Here is a 22,048-nt window from a genome sequence, read left to right on the forward strand (position 1 = left end):
CCATGCTTATAGAGATGAGAATAGAAGAGTTTCATCAAATACAGAAATGGCTACCTGAGCTGGAACCCATCAAAATATTTTGCATGGATTAAATTGTCACAGGGCATGTCTTGTGGGTCTATAATAAAGTGCTTGCTATGAGCCCACACTGTGATAAACACCCTCCTCTAACAACACAAGAACTGACTGTACACATGGACATCACCAGATGGCCATACTGAAATCAGATTGATTATATTCTTTGTAGCTGCAGATGGAGAAACTCTATACAGTCATCAAAAACAAAATCAGGAGCTGACTGTGGCTCAAATCATGAACTCCTTATTGCCAAATTCAGACTTAAATTGAAGAAAGTAGGGAAAACTCCTAGACCATTCAGGTATGATCTAAATAAAATCTGTTATGATTATACAGTAGAAGTGAGAAATAGATTCAAGGGATTAGGTCTGATAGACAGAGTGCCTAAAGAACTATGAACAGAGGTTTGTGACATTGTACAGGAGGCCGTGGTCAAGACCATCCCCAAACAAAAGAAGCACAAAAAGGCAAAATGGTTGTCTGAGGAGGCCTTACAAATAGCTGAGAAGAGAAGAGAAGCTAAGAGCAAAGAAGAAAAGGAAAGATATACCCATTTGAATGCAGAGTTCCAAAGAATAACAAGGAGAGATAAGAAAGCCTTCTCCAGTGATCAATGCAAAGAAATAGAGAAAAACAATAGAATGGGAAAGACTAGAGATCTCTTCAAGAAAATGAGATATACCAAGGGAACATTTCATGGAAAGATGGGCACAATAAAGGACAGAAATGGTAGGGACCTAATAGAAGCAGAAGATATTCAGAAGAGGTGGCAAGAATACACAGAAAAACTATACAAAAAAGATCTTAATGATCCAGACAGCCATGATGCTGTGATCCCTCACCTAGAGCCCAATATCTTGGAATGTGAAATCAAGTGGGCCTTAGGAAACATCACTACAAACAAAGCCAGTGGAAGTGATGGAATTGCAGTTGAGCTATTTCAAATCCTAAAAGATGATGCTGTTAAAGTGCTGTACTCAGTATGCCAGGAAAACTCAGCAGTGGCCACAGGACTGGAAAAGGTCAGTTTTGATTCCAATCCCAAAGAAAGGCAATGCCAAAGAATGTTCAAATTACTGCACAGTTGCACTCATCTCACATGCTAGCAAATAATGCTCAAAATTCTCTAACAGTATGTAAACCATGAACTTCCAGATGTTCAAGCTGGATTTAGAAAAGACAGAGGAATCAGAGATCAAATTGCCAATATCCGGTGGATCATAGAAAAAGCAAGAGAGTTCCAGAAAAACATCTGCTCTATTGACTATGCCAAAATCTTTGACTGTGTGGATCACAACAAACTGTGGAAAATTCTTAAAGAGATGGGAATACCAGACCACCTAACCTACCTCCTGAGAAATCTGTATGTAAGTCAAGAAGCATTAGTTAGAACTGGACATGGAACAACAGACTGATTCCAAATTGAGAAAGGAGTAAATCAAGGCTGTATATTGTCACCCTGCTTATTTAACTTCTATGCAGAGTACATCATGTGAAATGCTTGGCTGGATGAAGCACAAGCTGGAATCAAGAGTGTTTGGAGAAATATCATGACCCCAGATACACAGATGATACCACCCTTATGGCAGAAAGCAAAGAAGAACTAAAGAGCCTCTTGATGAAAGTGAAAGAGGACAGTGAAAAAGTTGGTTTAAAACTCAACATTCAAAAACTGAAGATCATGGCATCTGGTCCCATCACTTCATGGCAAATAGATGGGGAAACAATGGAAATATGACAGACTTTATTTTCCTGGGCTCCAAGACCGATGCAGATGGTGAGTGTAGCCATGAAATTCAAAGATGCTTGTTTCGTGGAAGAAAAGCTATGACCAACTGGTACAGGATATTAAAAAGCAGAGACATTACTTTGTGACAAAGGTCTGTCTAGTCCAAGCTATGGTCTTTCCAGTAGTCATGGATGGATGTGAGAGTTGGACTATAGAGAAAGCTGAGCGCCAAAGAATTAATACTTTTGAATTGTGGTATTGGAGGAGACTCTTGAGTGTCCCTTGAACTGCAAGGAGATCCAACCAGTCCATCCTAAAGGAAATCAGTCCTGAATATTTATTGGAAGGACTGATGCTGAAGCTGAAACTCCAATACTTTGGCCACCTGATGTGAAGAACTGACTCATTTGAAAATACCCTGATTCTGGGAAAGATTGAAGGTGGGAGGAGAAGGGGACGACAGAGGATGAGATGGTTGGATGGCACCACAACTCAACGGACATGAGTTGGAGTAAACTTCAGGAGTTGGTGATGAACAGGGAGGCCTGATGTGCTGCAGTCCATGGGGAAGCAAAGAGTTGGACATGACTGAGCGACTAAAGTGATGAGCCCGCACTGTGAATTAGACTCACATGCCCTGAATCAAGTACAAAGTTGTACGGGCCACCCCTCCAATCCTCCTTTGTCACAAATCTGGACTTCACAGCCAGTTTTAAAGCCCACCACCTCAGGACATTTTCATACCTTTCTGTGTTGCTCTTAATAACCACCCTATCACCAGTCTTCTTAATTTCACCCCCGTACAAGCTGTTTTCCACTTTTCCTCATTCTGATTTTGTTACCATCCGGGGTCCTTAGACCTTTTTTTTTTGACTATGCCACACAGTATATGGGATCTTAGTTCCCTGACCAGGGGAAGTAGAAGTGGAGTCTTAACCACTGAATCACCAGGCAAGTCCCTTAGACTCTTTTTGCCTTTTGTTTGGCTACACCACTGGGCATGTGGGATTTTAGTTCCCAGACCAGGAATTGAACCCATGTTCCCTGCACTGGAAGTGCAGAGTCTTAATCACTGGACTGCCAGGGAATTCCCCCCCATAGACTCTTTAACCAATAGAAATCAGTAAAATGCCAGATAAGAAAATTTAAGTTAAGTAAATAAGAAAGTAAAGCCATGGCTTTACTGAGCATAGTGCTGCAGCATGAGGGAGCGAAAACAAGTAAAGGTATCCTTGCTGGCTCTCTGAGGTGGGGTGAGCTGGTTTCTTAAACACAGTGAGGGTAGGGCAGATCAGTGGATGGGACCAGAGGGATGGCTTAGGTGGTCTGCTCACCCCCTCAGTGGTACCGTGTGCAGGGATCATGTACAGTTACTCTACTTTTGCTCCTGGTTCTTCAGAAATGGCAGTTGGGATTTTGGCCTTTTTGTATCTTTTTATTCATAATTTGCCTCAACTATGCAGGCATGCAGTTATTTTTAGTCCCTTATAGTTTCTTTCTTTCTTTCTTTTTTTAATATCCCTATTTTTGGGCTACCTTGTGTGGCCAAGCCCCCTACATAAGAATTGTGGAGTCCTAACTACCGGACCACCAGGGAATTCCGCCCTTATAGTTTCTTTTGTATTCTATTGCCCGAGGAGACATTCATCCAGGTGCAAGTACTGCAGTAAAGGGTCCCAGGTCCCAGCCTGTCTCAACTCCAGCAGCCCAGATCTAACAACCACAATTATTTGCTTAGATATTGCAATGCCCTCCAAGACTATTAATTTCTCATGACAGGATTCATGTTTGTCCTGCAATTGTCTCTATAATGTTTGGACAAGCTTGTACCATTTGTTTGTGCTCAAAAGTACATATCAGATGAATGTTGTCTGTTTGGTGTCCCTGCATCTACTTTTGCCACCCACCATTCATTCTCTGTACAGAAGACAGAGGGTTGCTTAATATTTTTAAAAAATTATGCTTTGATTACGCCATTTCCTTGCTTAAGAGCTTTTTCTTACTTGTTTTGATAAATTATAAAATGTTCTTTTTGCCTTCAAGGTTCTGGCTGATTTTAAGATTTAACATTCCTCTCCACCTTTATACCATGCCACTCTCTCCATCAACCCTGTGGATGTGATGCCCCTCTGTGGTTCTAGAAAGTGAGACACAAACAGGGAGACATGTATGAGAATGAGATGTTCTGCAGATAAAGATTTAGTTATCTATTTGCTTCTAGCTGGTGTGGAAATGGAGGCAGAAAAGGTAATCCAACCAGCTCCTAGGACATTTGAAATGAGCTAGAATATTGTTCTTGCTTCTCTGAGAACGATAATTGTTTCGGTGGTGGTGCTGATAGTGGTGATAGCGTGTGTCTGTATAAAGCAATCAAGAATCAGAGATGCTCGCTCCTTCAGTGTAGATGGAGGGCTGGGATTAAAACATCAAACAAAACAGCAGGGACAAGATTGTCCAAGAGAAAAGGAAGATGCATACAGCCCTAGAGAGAGCAGTATCCATCTGAGGGAGTTTCAGTTGGTAGGAACATGTGGTAAAGAGGTGGAGCCCATCGGCTAACCATTGTTTTCATTTATGAAACAGAAACATGCCATTTAAATACTTGAGAATTGCCCATTATTTAGATGTGCTCCCTGGCAGCTGTGGTCACAGATTGTGAGCCAGAGAGCCTGAGAACTATCTTCCCAACATGTCTTTTTTTTTTTTTTTTTACTTATTTTTTAACTGAAGGAAAATTGCTTTATAATGTGTTGGTTTCTGCCATAATAAAAAGCAAATCACTCATAATTATGCATATATCACTTCCTTCTTGAGCCTCCTTCTCTTCCCCTCAACCCACCCTTCTAGGTCCTCACAGAGCACCAGACTGGGCTCCTTGTGTTGCATGGGAACTTCCCATCAGCTATTTACTTTAACAGAGTGTGTATATGTCAATGCTACTTTCTCCATTCATCCCACCCTCTCTTTCCCCTACTGTGTCCACAAGTCTGTTCTCTATCTCTGTGTCTCCACTTCTTCCCTGCAAATAGGTTCATCAATACCATTTTTCTAGATTCCATTTATATGTGTTAATATACAATACTTGTTTTTCTCTTTCTGACTTACTTCACTGTGTATGACAATCTCTAGGTTCATCCATTTCACTAGAACTGACTTGAATTTTCCCAATATGTCTTCAGCTATAGTCAGGAGTTTCTGATAAGATATTTTCCTTTTTAAAAAAATATTTATTTATGTGTTTGGCTACGTCAGGTCTTAGTTACAACACTTAGGATCTTTGATATTCAGGATGGCATGTGGGATCTAGTTCCTGACCAGTGATCAAACCCGGACCCCCAGCTTTGGGAGCACGGACCCTCACCCACTGGACCACAAGGGAAGTCCCAAGATAATACTTTCCTTCATGAAAATTTAGTTATAAATTTAGTTTAATTCTCTTTGTAACATGAGCTCACAGTGCCCCTGCCTGGTGCTAAAACCCAGCAGAGACCAGAAGGCAGTGACAGAAAGCAGCCCATGCTCTGAGATCTTTCTGTTTCTGTGCTTGTGATGAAGGTTGGGACAGTGCTGCCTTTCCCATCAGTGCTGCTTCAACATCTCCTCAGTCCTGAGCAACAACCAGAAGCTGGTGGAATTGGACCTGAGCCACAACGCCCTGGGAGACTTCGGGATCAGACTTTTGTGTGTGGGACTGAGGCATCTATTCTGCAATCTGAAGAAGCTCTGGTGAGGCTGAACTAATTTCCCTCATGAAGCAATAGCTGTGGCTTTAATGAGCCATGATGTGTTAGAATTTTAAAGTGAAAATGGCCTTGGGCTACTCAGAGGATTCCCTGTGTTTATCTCTGGATGTTTGTCAATAATTAATTTAGTTAGCATTTTATGTGAGAGAAGTCACATAGTCAGCACTGGAGGGGACCTTAAAAAAAATCAGAAATATTATGCTTGCCTTTAAGGTATTTATAACCTAGCTAAGAAAATAAAACCAATGTATTTTGCTTTAGAAGAGTTTCGGGATTTGATGATAAGGCCTTGGTGCACGTTAAATAGGAAAAATAGGGCCAAAGCAATGCAGTTGCTTGACAGTCTATGTAGCTCTTCTCTGAATGCTTGTGGGAGACTTGAATTTTGAAGACAAGAAATCAGTTGAAAATGGTAGGGCCAATTTATACTTGTTAGGGTGGCTATTATAAAAAAGCAAAACACAATAGGGCTATATATTCAGTAAAATAAGCCAGAGGCAAAAGGGAAAATATTGTATGATTCCATTTATATGTAATACCTAGAATAGTCAAATTCATAGAGACAAAAGGTAGAATGGTGGTTTGCAGGGTTTTGGGGGAAGGGAATTTGGAGTTATTGTTTAATGTGTATAGAATTTCAGTTTGGGAATATGGAAAAGAGTTCTGGGGATGGACAGTGGTAATAGTTGCACAGTTATGGGAATGTACTTAAGTGCTACTAAATTGTTAACACTTATAAATGAACACATGTTTACAATGGTACAATTTATGCTATACATATTTTACCTCAATAAAAATAAATGTAGAAATCTAGGAAGATGTAACATTGCATGGGCTTTGAGGGTGTTTTCTTGCTATTATACCAAACAGAGAAAAAAAAAAAATAGTTAATAAAGAGCTTGGATATACTCTTCTCATGTGCAGACTGAACTATAGGCAAGGGCAGGACAAGTGCTTTCTTGACTCACAGCAGTGTGTGACTGGGTTGAGAGAGGTGTTGTGACCATCTGCCATCTCTCTGAAAGGTTGGTCAGCTGCAGTCTCACATCAGCATGCTGTGAGGACCTTGCATCTGTCCTGAGCACCAACCATTCCCTGACCAGACTCTACTTGGGGGAAAATGCTCTGGGAGACTCAGGAGTTGGGATTTTGTGTGAAAAAGTAAAGAATCCACACTGTAACTTGCAGAAACTGGGGTAAGTCTTCATGAACATCTCAGCAATAAAGTAACTTATTTTCAGTGATACATTATTGGGAAAATATGAATGGGGTTACTCTAAAAAAGGTTAATCAGATGGAGTTGAGGTTAGAGAGTGGAAGAGACAATATCTGAAGTAATTTGAAGTACTAGATACTACCTACTGCTAGTAAGTTTGTTATGTCTCAGTTCAGTTCAGTTCAGTCACTCAGTCATGTCTGACTCTGTGACCCAACGGACTGCAGCACGCCAGGCCTCGCTGTCCATCACCACCTCCTGGAGTATACTCAAACTCATGTCCATTGAGTCAGTGATGCCATCCAACCAACCATCTTATCCTCTGTCATCCCCTTCTCCTCCTGCCTTCAATCTTTCCCAGAATCAGGGTATTTTCAAATGAGTCAGTTCTTTGCATCAGGTGGCCAAAGTATTAGAGTTTCAGCTTCAGCATCAGCCCTTCCAATGAACATTCAGGACTGATCTCCTTTAGGATGGACTGGTTGGATCTCCTTGCAGTCCAAGGGACACTCAAGAGTCTCCTCCAACACCACAGTTCAAAAGCATCAATTCTTCGGTGCTCAGCTTTCTTTATAGTCCAGCTCTCACATCCATGACGACTGGAAAAACCACAGCCTCGACTAGATAGACTTTTGTTGGCAAAGTAATGCCTCTGCTTTTTAATATACTGTCTAGGTTGGTCATAACTTTTCTTCCAAGGAGCAGGCGTCTTTTAATTTTATGGCTGCAACCACATTTGCAGTGATTTTGGATCCCCCAAAATTGTTATGTCTACATGTTACTGAATGCAAGTTCCTATGCTCAAAGCACAGTGAGGCCAAATAAATTGAAATTTTGGAGTTTGGAGCACAGAAAGATTTATTGCAGGGCCATGAAGGAGATCGGTGGCTCTTGCACTCCAAAACCCTGCACTCCAATAGGGGTTTCAGCAAAGCACTTTTAAAGGCAAGTTGAAGTTGCCTTTAACTTGCAATTACACCAAACAGAAAAAATAAAAGTTAATAAAGAGCTTAATAGTTAATGAAAAAAATAGATGCAGTTGGTTGTTGCAAACTCCTTAGTGTTGGAAACCTTTGTTCTTGCAGTTGTCCATGTCAGGCAGGTAAAGCTGTTCTTGTAAACCTCCAAGACAAATGTTATTCTCTGTTCTGCAACTCTTTATCTCCAAATGACTCTTAAAGATCAGAGCCTTGAGAATAGGCTATTCTGTATACTTCAGGCAATAGGAAACATTTTTTAACAATAATTTAAAAAATTAATTTATTATTATTTTTTAAACTTTTTATTTTGTATTAAGAAATAATCGATTAACAATATTGTGGTAGGTTTAGGTGAACAGTGAAGGGACTCAGCCATACAGATACATGTATCCATTCTCCCCCAAACCCCCCTTCCATCCATTCTGGCACATAACATTGAGCAGAGTTCTATGTGCCAAACAATGGGGCCTCACTGGTTATCCATTTTAAATACAGTAGTGTGTACATGCAGAGAAGGCAATGGCAACCCTCTCCAGTACTCTTGCCTGGGCGGAGGAGCCTGGTGGGCTGCAGTCCATGGGGTCACTAAGAGTTGGACATGACTAAGTGACTTCACTTTCACTTTTCACTTCATGCATTAGAGAAGGAAATAGCAACCCACTCCAGTATTCTTGCCTGGAGAATCCCAGGGATGGGGGAGCCTGGTGGGCTGCCATCTATGGGGTCACACAGAGTCGGCCACGACTGAGGTGACTTAGCAGCAGCAGCAGTGTGTACATGACCTTCCCGAAGTCCCTAACTTCTCCTACCCCCTGGCAGCCATAAGCTTGTTTTCTAAGTCTGTGAGTCTCTTTCTATTTTGTAAGTAAGTTCATTTGCATCATTTCTTTTTAGATTCCACATATGAGGAATATCATATGATATTTTCCTTCTCTATCTGACTTCACTCAGTATGACACTCTCTAGGTCCATCTGTGTTGTTGCAAATGGCTAAAATTAATTAATTTGTGTTTGTTTTGGTTGTGTTGGGTCTTCGTTGTTGTGAGGGCTTTCTCTATGTTTGGTGAGCAGAAGTGACACTTCACTGTGGTGCATGGACTTCTCACTGTGGTGGCTTCTCTTGTTGCAGAGCATGGGCTCTAGGTGCTCAGGCTTCAGTAGTTGCTTTGAGGTGTGTGAGATCTACCTGGCCCAGGGATCAAACCCATGTCCCCTGCACTGGTAGGCAGATTCTTAACCACTAGGCCACCCAGGGAAACCCAGGAAACATTCTTTTCAAGGATGCAGAGCCAGCATGACTAAGCACAGTCAACAGAGAAGAAATAGGAAGAACTAACTTCTAATTCCTAATTAGGAATTATAAGTTCTAATTCCTAACTAATGGGCTTCCCTGGTGGCTCAGAGGTTAAAGTATCTGCCTCCAATGCGGGAGACATGGGTTCGATCTCTGGATTGGGAAGATCCCCTGGAGAAGGAAATGGCAACCCACTTCAGTATTCTTGCCTGGAGAATCCCATGGACGGAGGAGCCTGGTAGGCTACAATCCATGGGGTCACAAAGAGTCGGACACAACTGAGCAACTTCACTTCAATTCCTAACTAGTTCCTAAGAAGAACTAGGTCTAATATGGAGTCAGATTTGTTCTTTCCTATTACATATAGTCTGGAGGATCTCAGAGTCGAAAGAAACCTTAGGAATTGTACAGCCCAGTTCATCATTGAACGAACACCTGCTCCTAAGACATTCATGTGGGTGGCACCGTGTTTTATGTGTGAAAACTTTGAAGCATGCTAGTCATTGCTGCAATGCCTACAGTTCTTATTTCTATACAGCCCCTTCTGTGGTTTTGTGCATTGGTCCTTGTTCTGCTCCTCAAGGTCTGCTAAGAGATGCTGATCTTGATTCCTTAGAGGCAACACTCACACTCTAGTTCTTCTCATCTTTTACTTGGATGTCTCTCAATATTTAACTAGGACATGGCTTAATACTTTCACCTATTTAGTTATGCTCTCCTAGGTAAGAGTCGGTCTTTTAATGTCCCTATTTGAAGTGCAATACCCAGACCTGAACATGACACTCCTAATGATGTGTGGTGGAACTTTCACCTCTTATGGTAGGGCACTATGTTGTCAGTGGTGAGGACTGAGATTTCCTTGTATTTTTGGCAGTCACATCAGATCATGAGTTCTGTTGTAAGTCTGCAGGAAATAGTAATACACAACTCTGGAGTGTTTTGTAATACCAATAACCAATTCTCTGCAGACACCAATTGGGTATCTTACAAGTCAGTTAGATTTCGACACTAACCCCACAGCTAAGGGCTCAGTCCTACAAGATTGCCTCCCTAGCCCTGCCAATGTCAGACATCAACTTTTAGTAGTGAGTCCCAAGATTACTCACACTTCTATCTGACTTGGCTACAAACTGGGGATTCCCACAACCCCCCTCTTCAGGTGTGAAACTTTGCTAGATTGACTCACAGAAATCAGGGAGATACTTATGTTTACAGTTTTAAATAAAAGATATTGTAAGGTGTACAAACAGATGAAGAGACACATAGGATGAGGTAGAGAAGAATCTGGAGCCCAGGGGCTTCTCTCTCCATGGAGTTGGCGTGCTCCATCCTCCTGGTATGTAGATGCCAGGTTGGTTAGATTCACTGACCCAGAAGGTCTCCAAAACTCATTGTTTAAGAGATTTTATAGAGCCTTATCTCCAGCCTCCCTTCCCTCTCCTTCCTGGAGGTTAGTGGGTGGGGCTGAAAGTTCCAACTTTCTAACCACTTGGCCTTTCTGATGATTAGCCCTATCCTGAGCCAATCTAAGGGCCCCACTTTAAGTCACCCCATTAACATAACATAAACTAAATTAACATTAACATAAACTCAAATGTGATCAAAAGAGGCTCCTTTGATTAGCAATAGACACTCCTGAAAGTGAAAGTTGCTCAGTTGTGTCTGTCTCTTTGTGACCCATGGACCTATACAGTCTGTGGAATTCTCCAGGCCAGAATACTGGAGTGTGTAGCCTTTCCCTTCTCCAGGGGATCTTCCCGGCCCAGGGATCGACCCAGGTCTCCTGCTGCCTTTAATTCTGTTTATCTCCTCCTTGAAATCCTTTTCTCTTATTTTTAGGAAGTTCCTGGAACTTCCCTTGTGGAGACGTGGGTTTGATCCCTGGGTTGGGAAGTTTGATCCCCTGGAGTGGGGGGGCATGGCAACCCAGTTCAGTATTCTTTAAAAAAAAAAAAATTAGTTAATTTATTTTAACTGGAAGCTAATTACTTTACAATATTGTGGTGGTTTTTGCCATACATTGACATGAATCAGCCATGGGTGTACATGTGTCCCCCATCCTGAAACCCCCTGCCACCTTCCTCCCCATCCCATCCCTCAGGGTTGTCCCAGTGCACTGCCTTTGAGTGCCCTGTTTCATGCATCAAACTTGCAGTCCAGTATTCTTGCTGGGAAAATCCCATGGACGGAGGAGCCTGGTGGGCTCTGGTCTATGGGGTCACAAAGAGTCAGACACAACTGAATTGACTGAGCAGCAGCAGCAGCAGCAGCCTTTCCTGCTAATTTTATAGCTTCTGCTTCTCCGGATTCTGTATTGACTTCTCTTCCTGTGGTCTGGGGATTTCACCATTGGTTTTCTTTTTCACGAAATGTTTCCACACTCCTTGGGAATTCTCGTATGATCCTCAGCTTTGAAAACAACCTGTATACAGGTGGCTCGTCAAACTTAGATATTGCTCTTGTGCTTTTTTCTTTTTAAATAAACTTTTTTTTTTTTTTTTTTAAGAGTCAACTTAGATTCACAGCAAAATTTAGAGGACGATGCAGAGATTTCCCACATGCCCCTATACTACATGTGCTTAATTTCCCCCATTATTGACATGTCCCACCAGAATGGCTGTTTGTTATAATGAACCTACCTTGACACATCATAATCACCCAGAGTTCATAGTTTACATTAAGGTTCACTCTTTGTTTTGTATGTTGTGCTGAATATTTAAAACATTATTTAGGAGTGTGTTGTTTAGTGTCCACATATTTTGGAATTTTCCAGCTATTTTTCTGTTACTTGTTTCTAGTTTCATTTGATTGCAGTATGATTTCTGTTTTTTAAGCTTGTTAAGATACATTTTACAAGCCAGAATGTGGCCTGTCTCGGTAAATGTTATGTGTGAACCTGAAGAGAATGTGTATCCCTCTGTTGTTGGATGAAGAAGTCCATTGAGTGAGTCCAGTCACTCAGTCATGTCCAACTCTTTGTGACCTCAGACTGCAGCACACTAGGCTTTCCTGTCCTTCACCATCTACTGGAGCTTGCTCAAAGTCATGTCCATTGAGTTGGTGATGCTGTCTAATCATCTCATCCTCTGCTGCCCCCTTCTCCTCCTCCCCTCAATCTTTTCTAGGGTCTTTTCCAGTGAGCTGGTTCTTTGCATCAGGTGGCTAAAGTATTGCAGCTTCAGCTTCAGTCCATCCAATGGGTATTCAGGATTGTTAAATGAGGGCAAGAAGGATGACCCTCCCCTTACCCTGGAATAAGAGTGGTTATGAGAGTGGGCTCTGAAGTTGGACAGCCTGGGTCTGAAGCCCAGTCTGAATCTATTCTTGGCAAGTATCAAATACACAACTTATTAACTACGGTCACCATGCTGTACATTGTCTCCAGCACTTACTCATCTTAGGACTGAAAGTTTGAACCCTTTGATCAGTATCTTCCTTTTTCCCCCATCCCCCCGCCCCCCTTCTCTGGTAATCCCCATTCTACTCTGTTTACTATGAGTCTGACTTTTTTTTTTACGATCATTGGCTTACATCACTTAGCATAATGTCCTCTGGGTTCATTCATGTTGTCACAAATGGCAGGATTTTCCTCCTTTTTAAGGCTGAATAATATCACATTGCATATATATGTGTATATACACCACATAGTCTCTGCTTCCTTTGATCCCCCTGCTTTCTTTTGGTTAGTGTTAGCATGGTATATCCTTCTCTATCCCTTTAAACTTATTTTATTTTTTATATTTTCTATTCCTGTACTTTTAAACTGTATGTGTTTATTTTTAAAGTAGATTTCTTATAGACAATATACAGTTGTGTCTTACTTTTTTGTTCACTCCCCAATATATGCTTTTTAATTGATTCATTTAGATCATTGATAATCAAGTTAATTATTGACTTAACTGAACTAATATTTTGTATTTGTTCCTGTTTTCCATTTGTTGCTCTTTTTCTTTGATTTTATTGTTGTTTTCATCTCCTTTTCTGCCTTTTGTGACTTTAATTGAACCTTTAATAGAATTCCATTTTGCCTTTTTTTTTTTTTTTTTGGCCTTGCTGTCCAGCTTGTGGGATCTTAGTTCCCTAACTAGGGATTGAACTTGGCCCACGGCTATGAAAGCACCAAGTCCTAATCACTGGAAGGCCAGGAAATTCCCTCCATCCTACTTTTAAAAAACTTTTCTTAGTGGTTGCTCCAGAGTTTGCAGTACATATTTACAACTAATCTATTTTCAAATGACCCTATACAACATTTACAATGTGACTATTTTATAATAACAAAGTAATTTTATTTCCTTTCTTCTATCCTTATATAATTGCTGTCATTCAGTCAACTTATGAGCATATATATACACATAAATATAAATAATTGAATACATTATTGCTATTATTTTGAACATGATGCTATCTGTTTGAGCAATTAAAAACAAGAAAAGTAAATGTTTGTTTCACTTTCACTTGTTTCTTCTTTGGTGCTCTTTTTTTTTTTTTTTTTTTTGCACATCTTTTGTATGTTGTTTTCTTCTCTCTAAAAACTTAGGAAAATTTCATTTCTTGTGAGGTGTTTATTGGCAACAAATTCACTCAATTTTTGTTTGTCTGAGAAACTATTTCTCTTTCATTTTTTATGGCTAATTTCAAAGGGTACAGAATTCTAGGATTTTTTTTTCCCTCAACACTAGATATTTCAGTCCATTCTTTTCTTGTTTACATGGTTTCTGATAATGAGTCAGCTGTAATTCTTATCTTTGCTCCTAAACAGATAAAATACTTCCCCCCACTCTGGCTTCTTTCTAGATTTTTCCTTTACCTTTGATCTTCTGTGTTCTGAAAATGATATGCCAATCTGTAGGATTTTTTTCCCCCCATTTTTTGGTATTTATCTTACTTGGTGCCACTGAACTTTTTGGATCTGTGATTTGGGGGAATTTCTTGGTCATACTCCTTGCCTGTAATTCTTCTGTTCCTTTGTTGTCTTCTTCTAGTATCCCCGTTACGTGTTTCTTATACTCATATGACATCTTTTATAGTTATTTCACAGTTCTTGGATATTCTGTGTTTTTTTTTTTTTTCCCCTAGTCTTTTTTTTTTCCTGTTTACTTTTCAGTTTTGGAGGTGTTTATTGAGATATCTTCAAACTCAGAGATTTTTTTTCTCAGCTATGTCCAGTCTACTACTACTAACAATCCCATTAAAGACACTCTTCTGTTACAGGTTTTTTTTTTTTTTTTTTTTAATTTACCATTTGTTTTATCACTAGTATTTCCTTTTGTTTCCTTCTTGGAATTTTCACCTTTCTGCTTACTTTGCCCATTTGTTCTTCCACATTGTCTACTTAATCCATTAACACTCTTAGGGTGTTAATCGTAATGATTTTTAATTCCTGGTCTGATAATTTCACATTCCTGCCATCTTAGACTCTGGTTCCGATGTTTTCTCTGTCTCTTCAAACTTTATTTTTTTGCCTTTGAAAATGTCCTGTAACTTATTCTTGGAGACTGAACATGTTGTACTGGTAAAGGGAACTACTGTAAATAGAACTTCAGTAATGTGGTAATGCAGTCTGAGGAGAGAGGAAGCAGTCCTATCATTAGGTCTCAGTTTCAGTGAATTTGTACCTCTGGACTGAGACTTCTCAGTGTTTTTCAACTGCATCTCAGTTTTTTCCTCCCTTCTCAGCAGAACAAGATGGCCAGAGAGGGCCAAAGCTGAATATTTCTCTTCCTTAAGATCAATTAGACTAATAATATCCCAGCAGGTTAGGCTTTGGGTAACTAGTTTCTCCTGAGGACAAGTATAGGTGAAAGGAACAGAGAACTCTGGTATATAGACATACCTTTATTTTTTTATCTCCGCTTTATTATGCTTCACAGACATTGCATTTTTTACAAATTGAAGGTTTGCGACAACCCTGTATTGACTGTCTTATTCACACCATTTTTTCAACAGCATCTCCTCACTTTGAGTCTCTGTGTCACATTTTGGAAATTCTCTCAGTATTTCAGACTTTTTGATTGTTATTATATTTGTTACAGTGATCTGTGATCAGTGATTTTTGATGTTTCTTATAAATGTTTTGGGGGCACCACAGACTACGTCTATATAGGTCAGTGAACTTTATCAATAAATGTATGTGTTCTGACTGCCCTACTGACTGGTTGTTTCCATGTCTCTCCCTGTCAATGGGCCTGAGACACAATATTGAAATTGGTCAATTAATAACCATACAGTTCTTCTAAGTGTTCAAGTGAAAGAATCAATTGACGTGGCAAACCTCATTGTTGTCTCTTTATAAAAATTTTATTGAAGTATAATTGATTTACAATGTTGTTTTAATTTCTGTCATACAGCTAAGTGACTCAGTTATACATATATATGCATTCTTTTTCATATTCTTTACCATTATGGCTTATCACAGAATACTGAATATAGTTTCCTGGGCTATACAGTAGGACCTTGTTGTTCACTGTTGTCTTATTTCAGGAAATTGCCACAGCCACGCTAACCCTCAGCAACCACTACCCTGATCAGTCAGCAGCCATCAACACTAAGTCAAGGCCTCCTACCAACTAAGATTATGACTCACTGAAGGCTCAGATGATGGTTAGCATTTTTCAGTAATAAAGTATTTTTTAACTAAAGTATTCACGTTGTTTTTTAGACATAATGATATTGCAGACTTAATAAACTATAGAATAGTGTAAAAGTAACTTTTATATGCACTCAGTGTTGTGCTCAGTTGCCCAGTCATGTTCCACTCTTTGCGGCCCCACAGACTGTAGCCTGCCAGGTTCCTCTGCCTGTGGGTTTCCTAGGAAATAATACTGGAGCAGGTTGTCATTTCCTCCTCCAGGGGATCTTCCCGACTTTGAAACCAAAAAATTCAAGTGACTCACTTTTTTGAGATATTTCCTTTATTACAGTAGTCTGGAACTGAACTCACAGTATCTCTGACATATGTTTGTATTTCTAAATGGTTCCTGGGACTTCTTTGACTGTCCAGTAGTTAAGACACTGTGCTTCCACTGCAGGGGCTGCAGGTGTGATCGCTGGTTAGGGAACTAATATCCTACATGCCACGTGGCATGGCCAAAAAGGAAAAATAAGTTGGAGGAATTTGTCTTAAGGGTATTGCTTCTAGTCCATCCCAAGCCCTTCAGTGCCTGTCACTCAGCTCTACATATCAGTTACGGCTGGGCACCTGGCTTCTCTCCTCCATTCTTTTTATTCTTGGAACCATAGCATCCTGCCTGCAAGACCAAACTCAAGAGGACGCTCAGGACTAGAGACCCTTGAACAACTCTGTCCACCCCCAGAGTCCCAGGTCTGAGCCACAAATGATTCTCATGTGCATGTCCTTCTCCCTTAGTCCCTTCCAATAATAAACTGGGCATTCTCTAAACAAAGCAAGGTGAAATAAAATAAAATAGTTCCTTTAATCCTTCCCCAGCTGGAAGCACAGAGGGGTTTTTCTCTTATATTTAGTGTGAGAACCTTGTTGAGCCCTGCTGGAAGTAAAACTCACATAAGTATGTAGATCCGTCTATGACTGGGTCCTCCTAATGTTTTTAATCTCTCAGACTTGTCCACATCTAGCCTTTGAAGTAAAGTGAAAGTGTTAGTTGCTCAGTTGTATCCGACTCTTTGTGAGTCCACGGACACTAGCCTGCCAGGCTCCTCAGTCCACAGAATTTTCCAGACAAGAACACTGGAGTGGGTAGCTATTCCCTTCTTCAGGAGATCTTCTTGAGCCAGGGATCAAACCCAGGTTTCCCACATTGCAAGCGGATTCTTTACTGTCTGAGCCACCAGGTTTTTCCACCTGGCCAGTGATTCCCATGGAGGTTTAAGTTCATCGGTTTCTGATCCAGAAGTTGTGATTCTTTGTATTTGTCTCTGCATCATTTTAGGGTCAGTGGGTTGTGCTGTGACCACATTTCTCTTGTGGATTTAAGAAGACTTGGTTTGTCAGCTTATTCTGCTTTTAACTTATTGTTAGGATGGAACAGCAACTTCTAAGCTTTCTACATGCTGGTCTGGAAACTGGAAGTCCTGCTTGTGAAGTTTTTAATTACAAAAGTAATACATGCTTAGTGTAAAATATTAAATAATAGAGATACGTGAAGTAAGAAGTGAAAGCTCATTTTCAGCTTACTTCCTGAGAGAACCATTGCAACAGGCTGATGAGCAAACTTCCAGACATTTTGTTACAAATGAGCAATCATCCATCCATTTATCTGTCCATCTACCCACCCATTTTAATATACTGTGTGTGTTAGATTTCTAGGGCTACTGTAACAAAGTATGACAAAGGGAGTGACTTAAATAACAGACATAATTTTTTAAATTCTCTTTTTAAAATTAAAAAACTGTTTTTTTTTTTTTTTTTCGCTGTGCTGCATGGCATGTGGGATTTTAGTTCCCCAATCAGGGATCAAACCCGAGCCCCTGCAGGGGAAGTGTGGAGTTTTAACCACTGGACTGCCGGGGAAGTCTGTTTTTACTTTTTTTCTTTCAATTTTTTTGATATACAGTTGATGTACAGCAGTGTAAGTTTAAGGTGTGTAGCATAATGACTTGACATACATATATTACAGAATGATTACAATAGATAATATCTATCACCTCAGTTACAAAAATGTTTTAGAATTACTCTCTTAGCAACTTGCAAATATGCCATATAGATAACGTTGCCTTTAGTCATCAGGGTGTACATTATATCCCTAGTACTTATTTATCTTATACCTCCCCACCTCCTGCATTCTCCTGCCTCTGGTAATCACAAATCTGATCTCTTTTTCTATGAATTTAGTTTGAGTTTTTTGTTTTAGTTTCTATTTTAAATTCTAAAATAGTCTGTTTTAAATGAGGTCATATAGTATTTTTCTTCCTCTGACTTATTTTACTAAGCATGATGCCTCAAGATCCATTCACATTGTTGCAAATTGTGACCTTTTTTTCTTCTTTATGGCTGATGAGTATTCCATTGTAGATATCTATACTTATATCATATCTCTTTGACATACTAATTTCAAGTCCTTGGAGATAGTGGTTTCAGTTCCTTTGGATATATACCCAGAAGTAAAATTGCTGGATCATATGGTAGTCCTATTTTTAAGTTTTTTAGGATCTTCCATTCTGTTTTCTATAGTGGCTATAGCAATTTACAATCCCATCAACAGTGTACAAGAGTTCCCTTTCTGCACATTCGTCCTAGCATTTGTTATCACTCATCATTGATGAAGGGCTTCCCAGGTGGCACTAGTGGTAAAGAACCCACCTACCAATGAAGGAAACATAAGAGATGTGGAAGATTGCCTGGAGGAGGGCATGGAAATTCACTCCAGTATCCTTGCTTGGAGAATTCCATGGACAGAAGAACCTGGCAGGCAACAGTCCATGGGGTCACAAAGAGTCGGATACGACTGAAGTGGCTTAACACACACACGCACACACACACATTTGATGATGGTCACTTTAACAGGCATGAGGTAATATCTCATTGTGGTTTAATTTACATTTCCCTGGTGACTAGTCATATCTCAATATGACTTTGCATGTGTGTGTATGTGCTTAGTCGCTCAGTTGTGTCCGACTCTTGCGACCCCGTAGACTGCAGCCTGCCAGGTTCCTCTGTCCATGGGATTCTTCAGGCAAGAATACTGGAGTGGGTTGCCATTTCCTCCTCCAGTCCAACTCTTTAGGACCCCATAGACTGTAGCCCTCCAGGCTGCTCTGTCCACAGAATTTTCTAGGCAAGAATACAGGAGTGGGTTGCCATTCCCTTCTCCAAATGACTTTGCATGTACCCGTTGGCTATTTGAATATATTTGGGAAAATATCTATTTAGGTTGTTTTCCCATATTTAAATTGGATTGTTTGTTTTGTTTTTGTCTATTCAGTTGTATGAGTTCTTTATACATTTGTATATTAACTATTAATCTCATCAGATACATGATTTGCAAATATTTTCTCCTACTCTGTAAGTTGTCTTTTCACTGTTAATTGTCTCTTTTGCTAAGTGAAAGCTTTTAGTTTTATGTGGTTCCATTTGTTTATTTTAAATTTTGTTGCTAATGCTTCAGGTGTCATATTAAAGAAAATGATCACTAATCCCATGTCAAGGAGTTTTGTTTCCTATATTTTCTTTCAGGAGTCCTATGATTTCATACATTTAAGTCTTTTTTTTTTTTTTTTTTTTTTAAAAAAACCTCCTGTGTCCCTTTCAATCTTTTTTTTTTTTTTTAATTTTGTTTATTTATGGCTGTGCTGGGTCTTTGTTGCTGAGTGTGGGCTTTCTCCAGTTGCCGTGAGTGGGGGCTACTCTCAGGTTGTGGTGTATGGGCCTCTCATTGTGGTAGTTTCTCTTGTCATGGAGCTCAGGTTCTAGGGCATATGGGTTTCCCTAGATGTGGCTTCTGGGCTCTAGAGCACAAGCTCAATTGTTGTGACACACAGATTTAGTTGCTCCATATTATGTGGGATCTTCCTAGATCAGGGATCAAACCATCGTGTCCTTCATTGGCAGGCGGATTCTTTACCACTGAGTCCAGGGATGCCCCTACATTTAAGTATTTAATCCATTTTGAGTTGATTTTTGGGAGTAGTGTGTGACAGGGGTCTAGTTTCATTCCCTTTACTATGAATATCTTATTTCTCCAGCATCATTTATTGGAGAGATTGTCTTCTCCATTGAGTATTCTTGGCTCCTTTGTCAAATATCTGTTGATTGCATATTTATGTCTGTTTTTATGCCACTGTCATACTGTTTTGATTACTATGATTTTATAATATACTTTGAAATTAGGGGGCTTCCCTTGTGGCTCAGCTGGTAAAGAATCCACTTGCAATGCAGGAGACCTGGATTTGATCCCTGGGTTGGGAAGATCCCCTGGAGAAGGGAATGGCTACCCACTCCAGTATTCTGGCCTGGAGAATTCCATGGGGATTGTATAGTCCACGGGGTCACAAAGAGTCAGACATGACTGAGCAACTTTCACTTATACTTTCATTCTGAGAAAAAAGAACAAAGTGAGAGGTGTTACACTTGCATTTCAAACTAAAGTATAAAATTAGGGAAATTAAACAGTATGACACTGGCAAAAAAAAAACAAAACAAAACAATAACAACAGACAAATGAATAATTGGAACAGAATATAGAGCCCAGAAATAAGTTAGTATATTCTTTCAACTAACATTTGCCAAGAGAACCAATAATACTCAAGAAGAAGAGATAGTCTCTCAATAAATGGTGCTAGGAAAATTGAATATTCACATGTAAAAGAATGAAACTTTTTGAATTAGCATTAGTTATACCTATGACCCCTCCCTCCTGAACTTTCCTGCCACCTCCCTCCCCATCACACCCCTCTAGGTTGTTACAGAACTCCAGTTTGAGTTCCCTGAGTCACACAACAAATTCCCATTGGCTAGCAAATTCCTGTTGGCTAACAAATTCCTGTTGGCTATCTATTTTACATATGTAAGGTATGTTTTCCTTGTTACTCTCTCCATACACCCCACCCCCTTCTTCCTCCCCTCTACCATGTCCATAAGTCTGCTTTAATTTTTAAATTTTATTTCATTAATGTGATATATTAGGCTTCCCAGGTGGTGCTAGTGGTAAAGAACCTGCCTGCTAAAGCAGGAAATGTAAGCAATGCAGGTTCAATCCCTGGGTGGGGAAGATGGGTTCAATCCCTGGATGGGGAAGATCCTCTGGAGGAGGACAAGGCAATCCACTCCAGTATTCTTGTCTGTAGAATCCCACAGACAAAGGAACCTAGAGGGCTATGGTCCATAGGGTCGCAAAGAGTCAGACAGGACTAAAGCGGCTTAGCAGCAGAAGCAGCAATGTGATATACCACATTGATTGATTTCCATATGTTGAACAGTCCTGCATCTGAGGATAAATTCCACTTGATTATGGTGCATGATCCTAATAATGTGTTGCTGAATTTAGTTTACTAGTGTTTTGCTGAGAATTTATATTCATCAAAGAGATTGGCCTCTAGTTTTCTTTTCTTATAGTGTCCTTTTTGGTATCAAGGTAACTGGCCTTATAAAATGAGTTAGTGATTGTTCCTTTCTCTTTGATTTTTGGAAGAATTTGAGAAGAATAGGCATTAATTTTTCTTTAAATGTTTACTAAAAGTCACCAGTGAAGTCATCTGGTCTTGGGCTTTTCTTTGTTGTGAGTTTTTTTGAGTGCTACTTCATTCTCTTTATTAGTGATTAGTCTGTTTAGATTTTCTATTTCTGATTCAATGGTATTTAGTATGTTTCTAAGAATTTTTCATTTTTTTTGTAGGTTGTCCAGGTGGTTATAGTTGTAGCAGTTCTTATGATCTTTTGTATTTCTGTGGTATCAGTTTTAATATCTCACTTTTTTAAATAATTTTATTGATTTGGGTTTTCTCTCTCTCTATTTATTTATTTTCCTAGCTAAACGTTTGTAAATTTTCTAAGGGCCAACTCAATTTGCTAATTTTTTCCCTATTATTTCCCTGTTCTTTATTTTATTTATTTCTGCTATAATCTTTTTTATTTCCTTCCTTTTGTTAACTTTGGGCTTATTTTATTCCCCTTCTTCTAGTTCCTTGAGGTGTAAAGTTAGTTGTTTAATTATTGCTGTTGTTTAGTAGCTAAGTTGTGTCTGACTCTTTTGGATTCCATGGACTGTAGCCTGCCAAATTCCTCTGTCCATGGGATTTCCCAAGCATGAATATTAGAGTGGGTTGGGATTTCCTTCTCCAAGGAGATCTTCCTGACCCAGGGATTGAACCTGTTTTTCCTGTATTGAGAGGTAGATTTTTCACCTCTGAGCCATCAGAGAAGTCCAGCTGCTTAATTAAGATCTCTTACTTTTCTTGATGTGTGCATTTATACCTAGAAACTTCCCTATCAGAAATGATTTTGCTGCATCCTCTAAGTTTTGGTATATTGTGTTTTAATTTTTGTCTAACTCAAGCTATTATTTCCTGCAACAATTTTTCTCTGACCCATTGGTT

The 22,048-nt window shown here is 39.7% G+C and overlaps 1 protein-coding gene across 3 annotated transcripts in view; it reads left to right on the top strand.

The window, feature by feature from the left end:
- Positions 1 to 22,048, top strand: part of NLRP3 (NLR family pyrin domain containing 3) — a 52,132-nt gene that overhangs the window by 14,994 nt on the left and 15,090 nt on the right. The window contains exons 6-8 of one of the 3 annotated variants that reach the window (XM_061151135.1): positions 5,363 to 5,533; positions 6,576 to 6,746; positions 12,166 to 12,664. In XM_061151135.1, the coding sequence (XP_061007118.1) occupies positions 5,363 to 5,533; positions 6,576 to 6,746; positions 12,166 to 12,298 (475 nt within the window). In that variant the 3' untranslated portion in view covers positions 12,299 to 12,664. Of the gene's footprint in view, positions 1 to 5,362; positions 5,534 to 6,575; positions 6,747 to 12,165; positions 12,665 to 22,048 lie in introns of those variants that run through there. The other 2 variants (XM_061151133.1, XM_061151134.1) reach the window with 2 other exon arrangements.

Source organism: Dama dama, chromosome 9 (assembly GCF_033118175.1).
Source record: "Dama dama isolate Ldn47 chromosome 9, ASM3311817v1, whole genome shotgun sequence".
Lineage (NCBI taxonomy): Eukaryota > Metazoa > Chordata > Mammalia > Artiodactyla > Cervidae > Dama > Dama dama.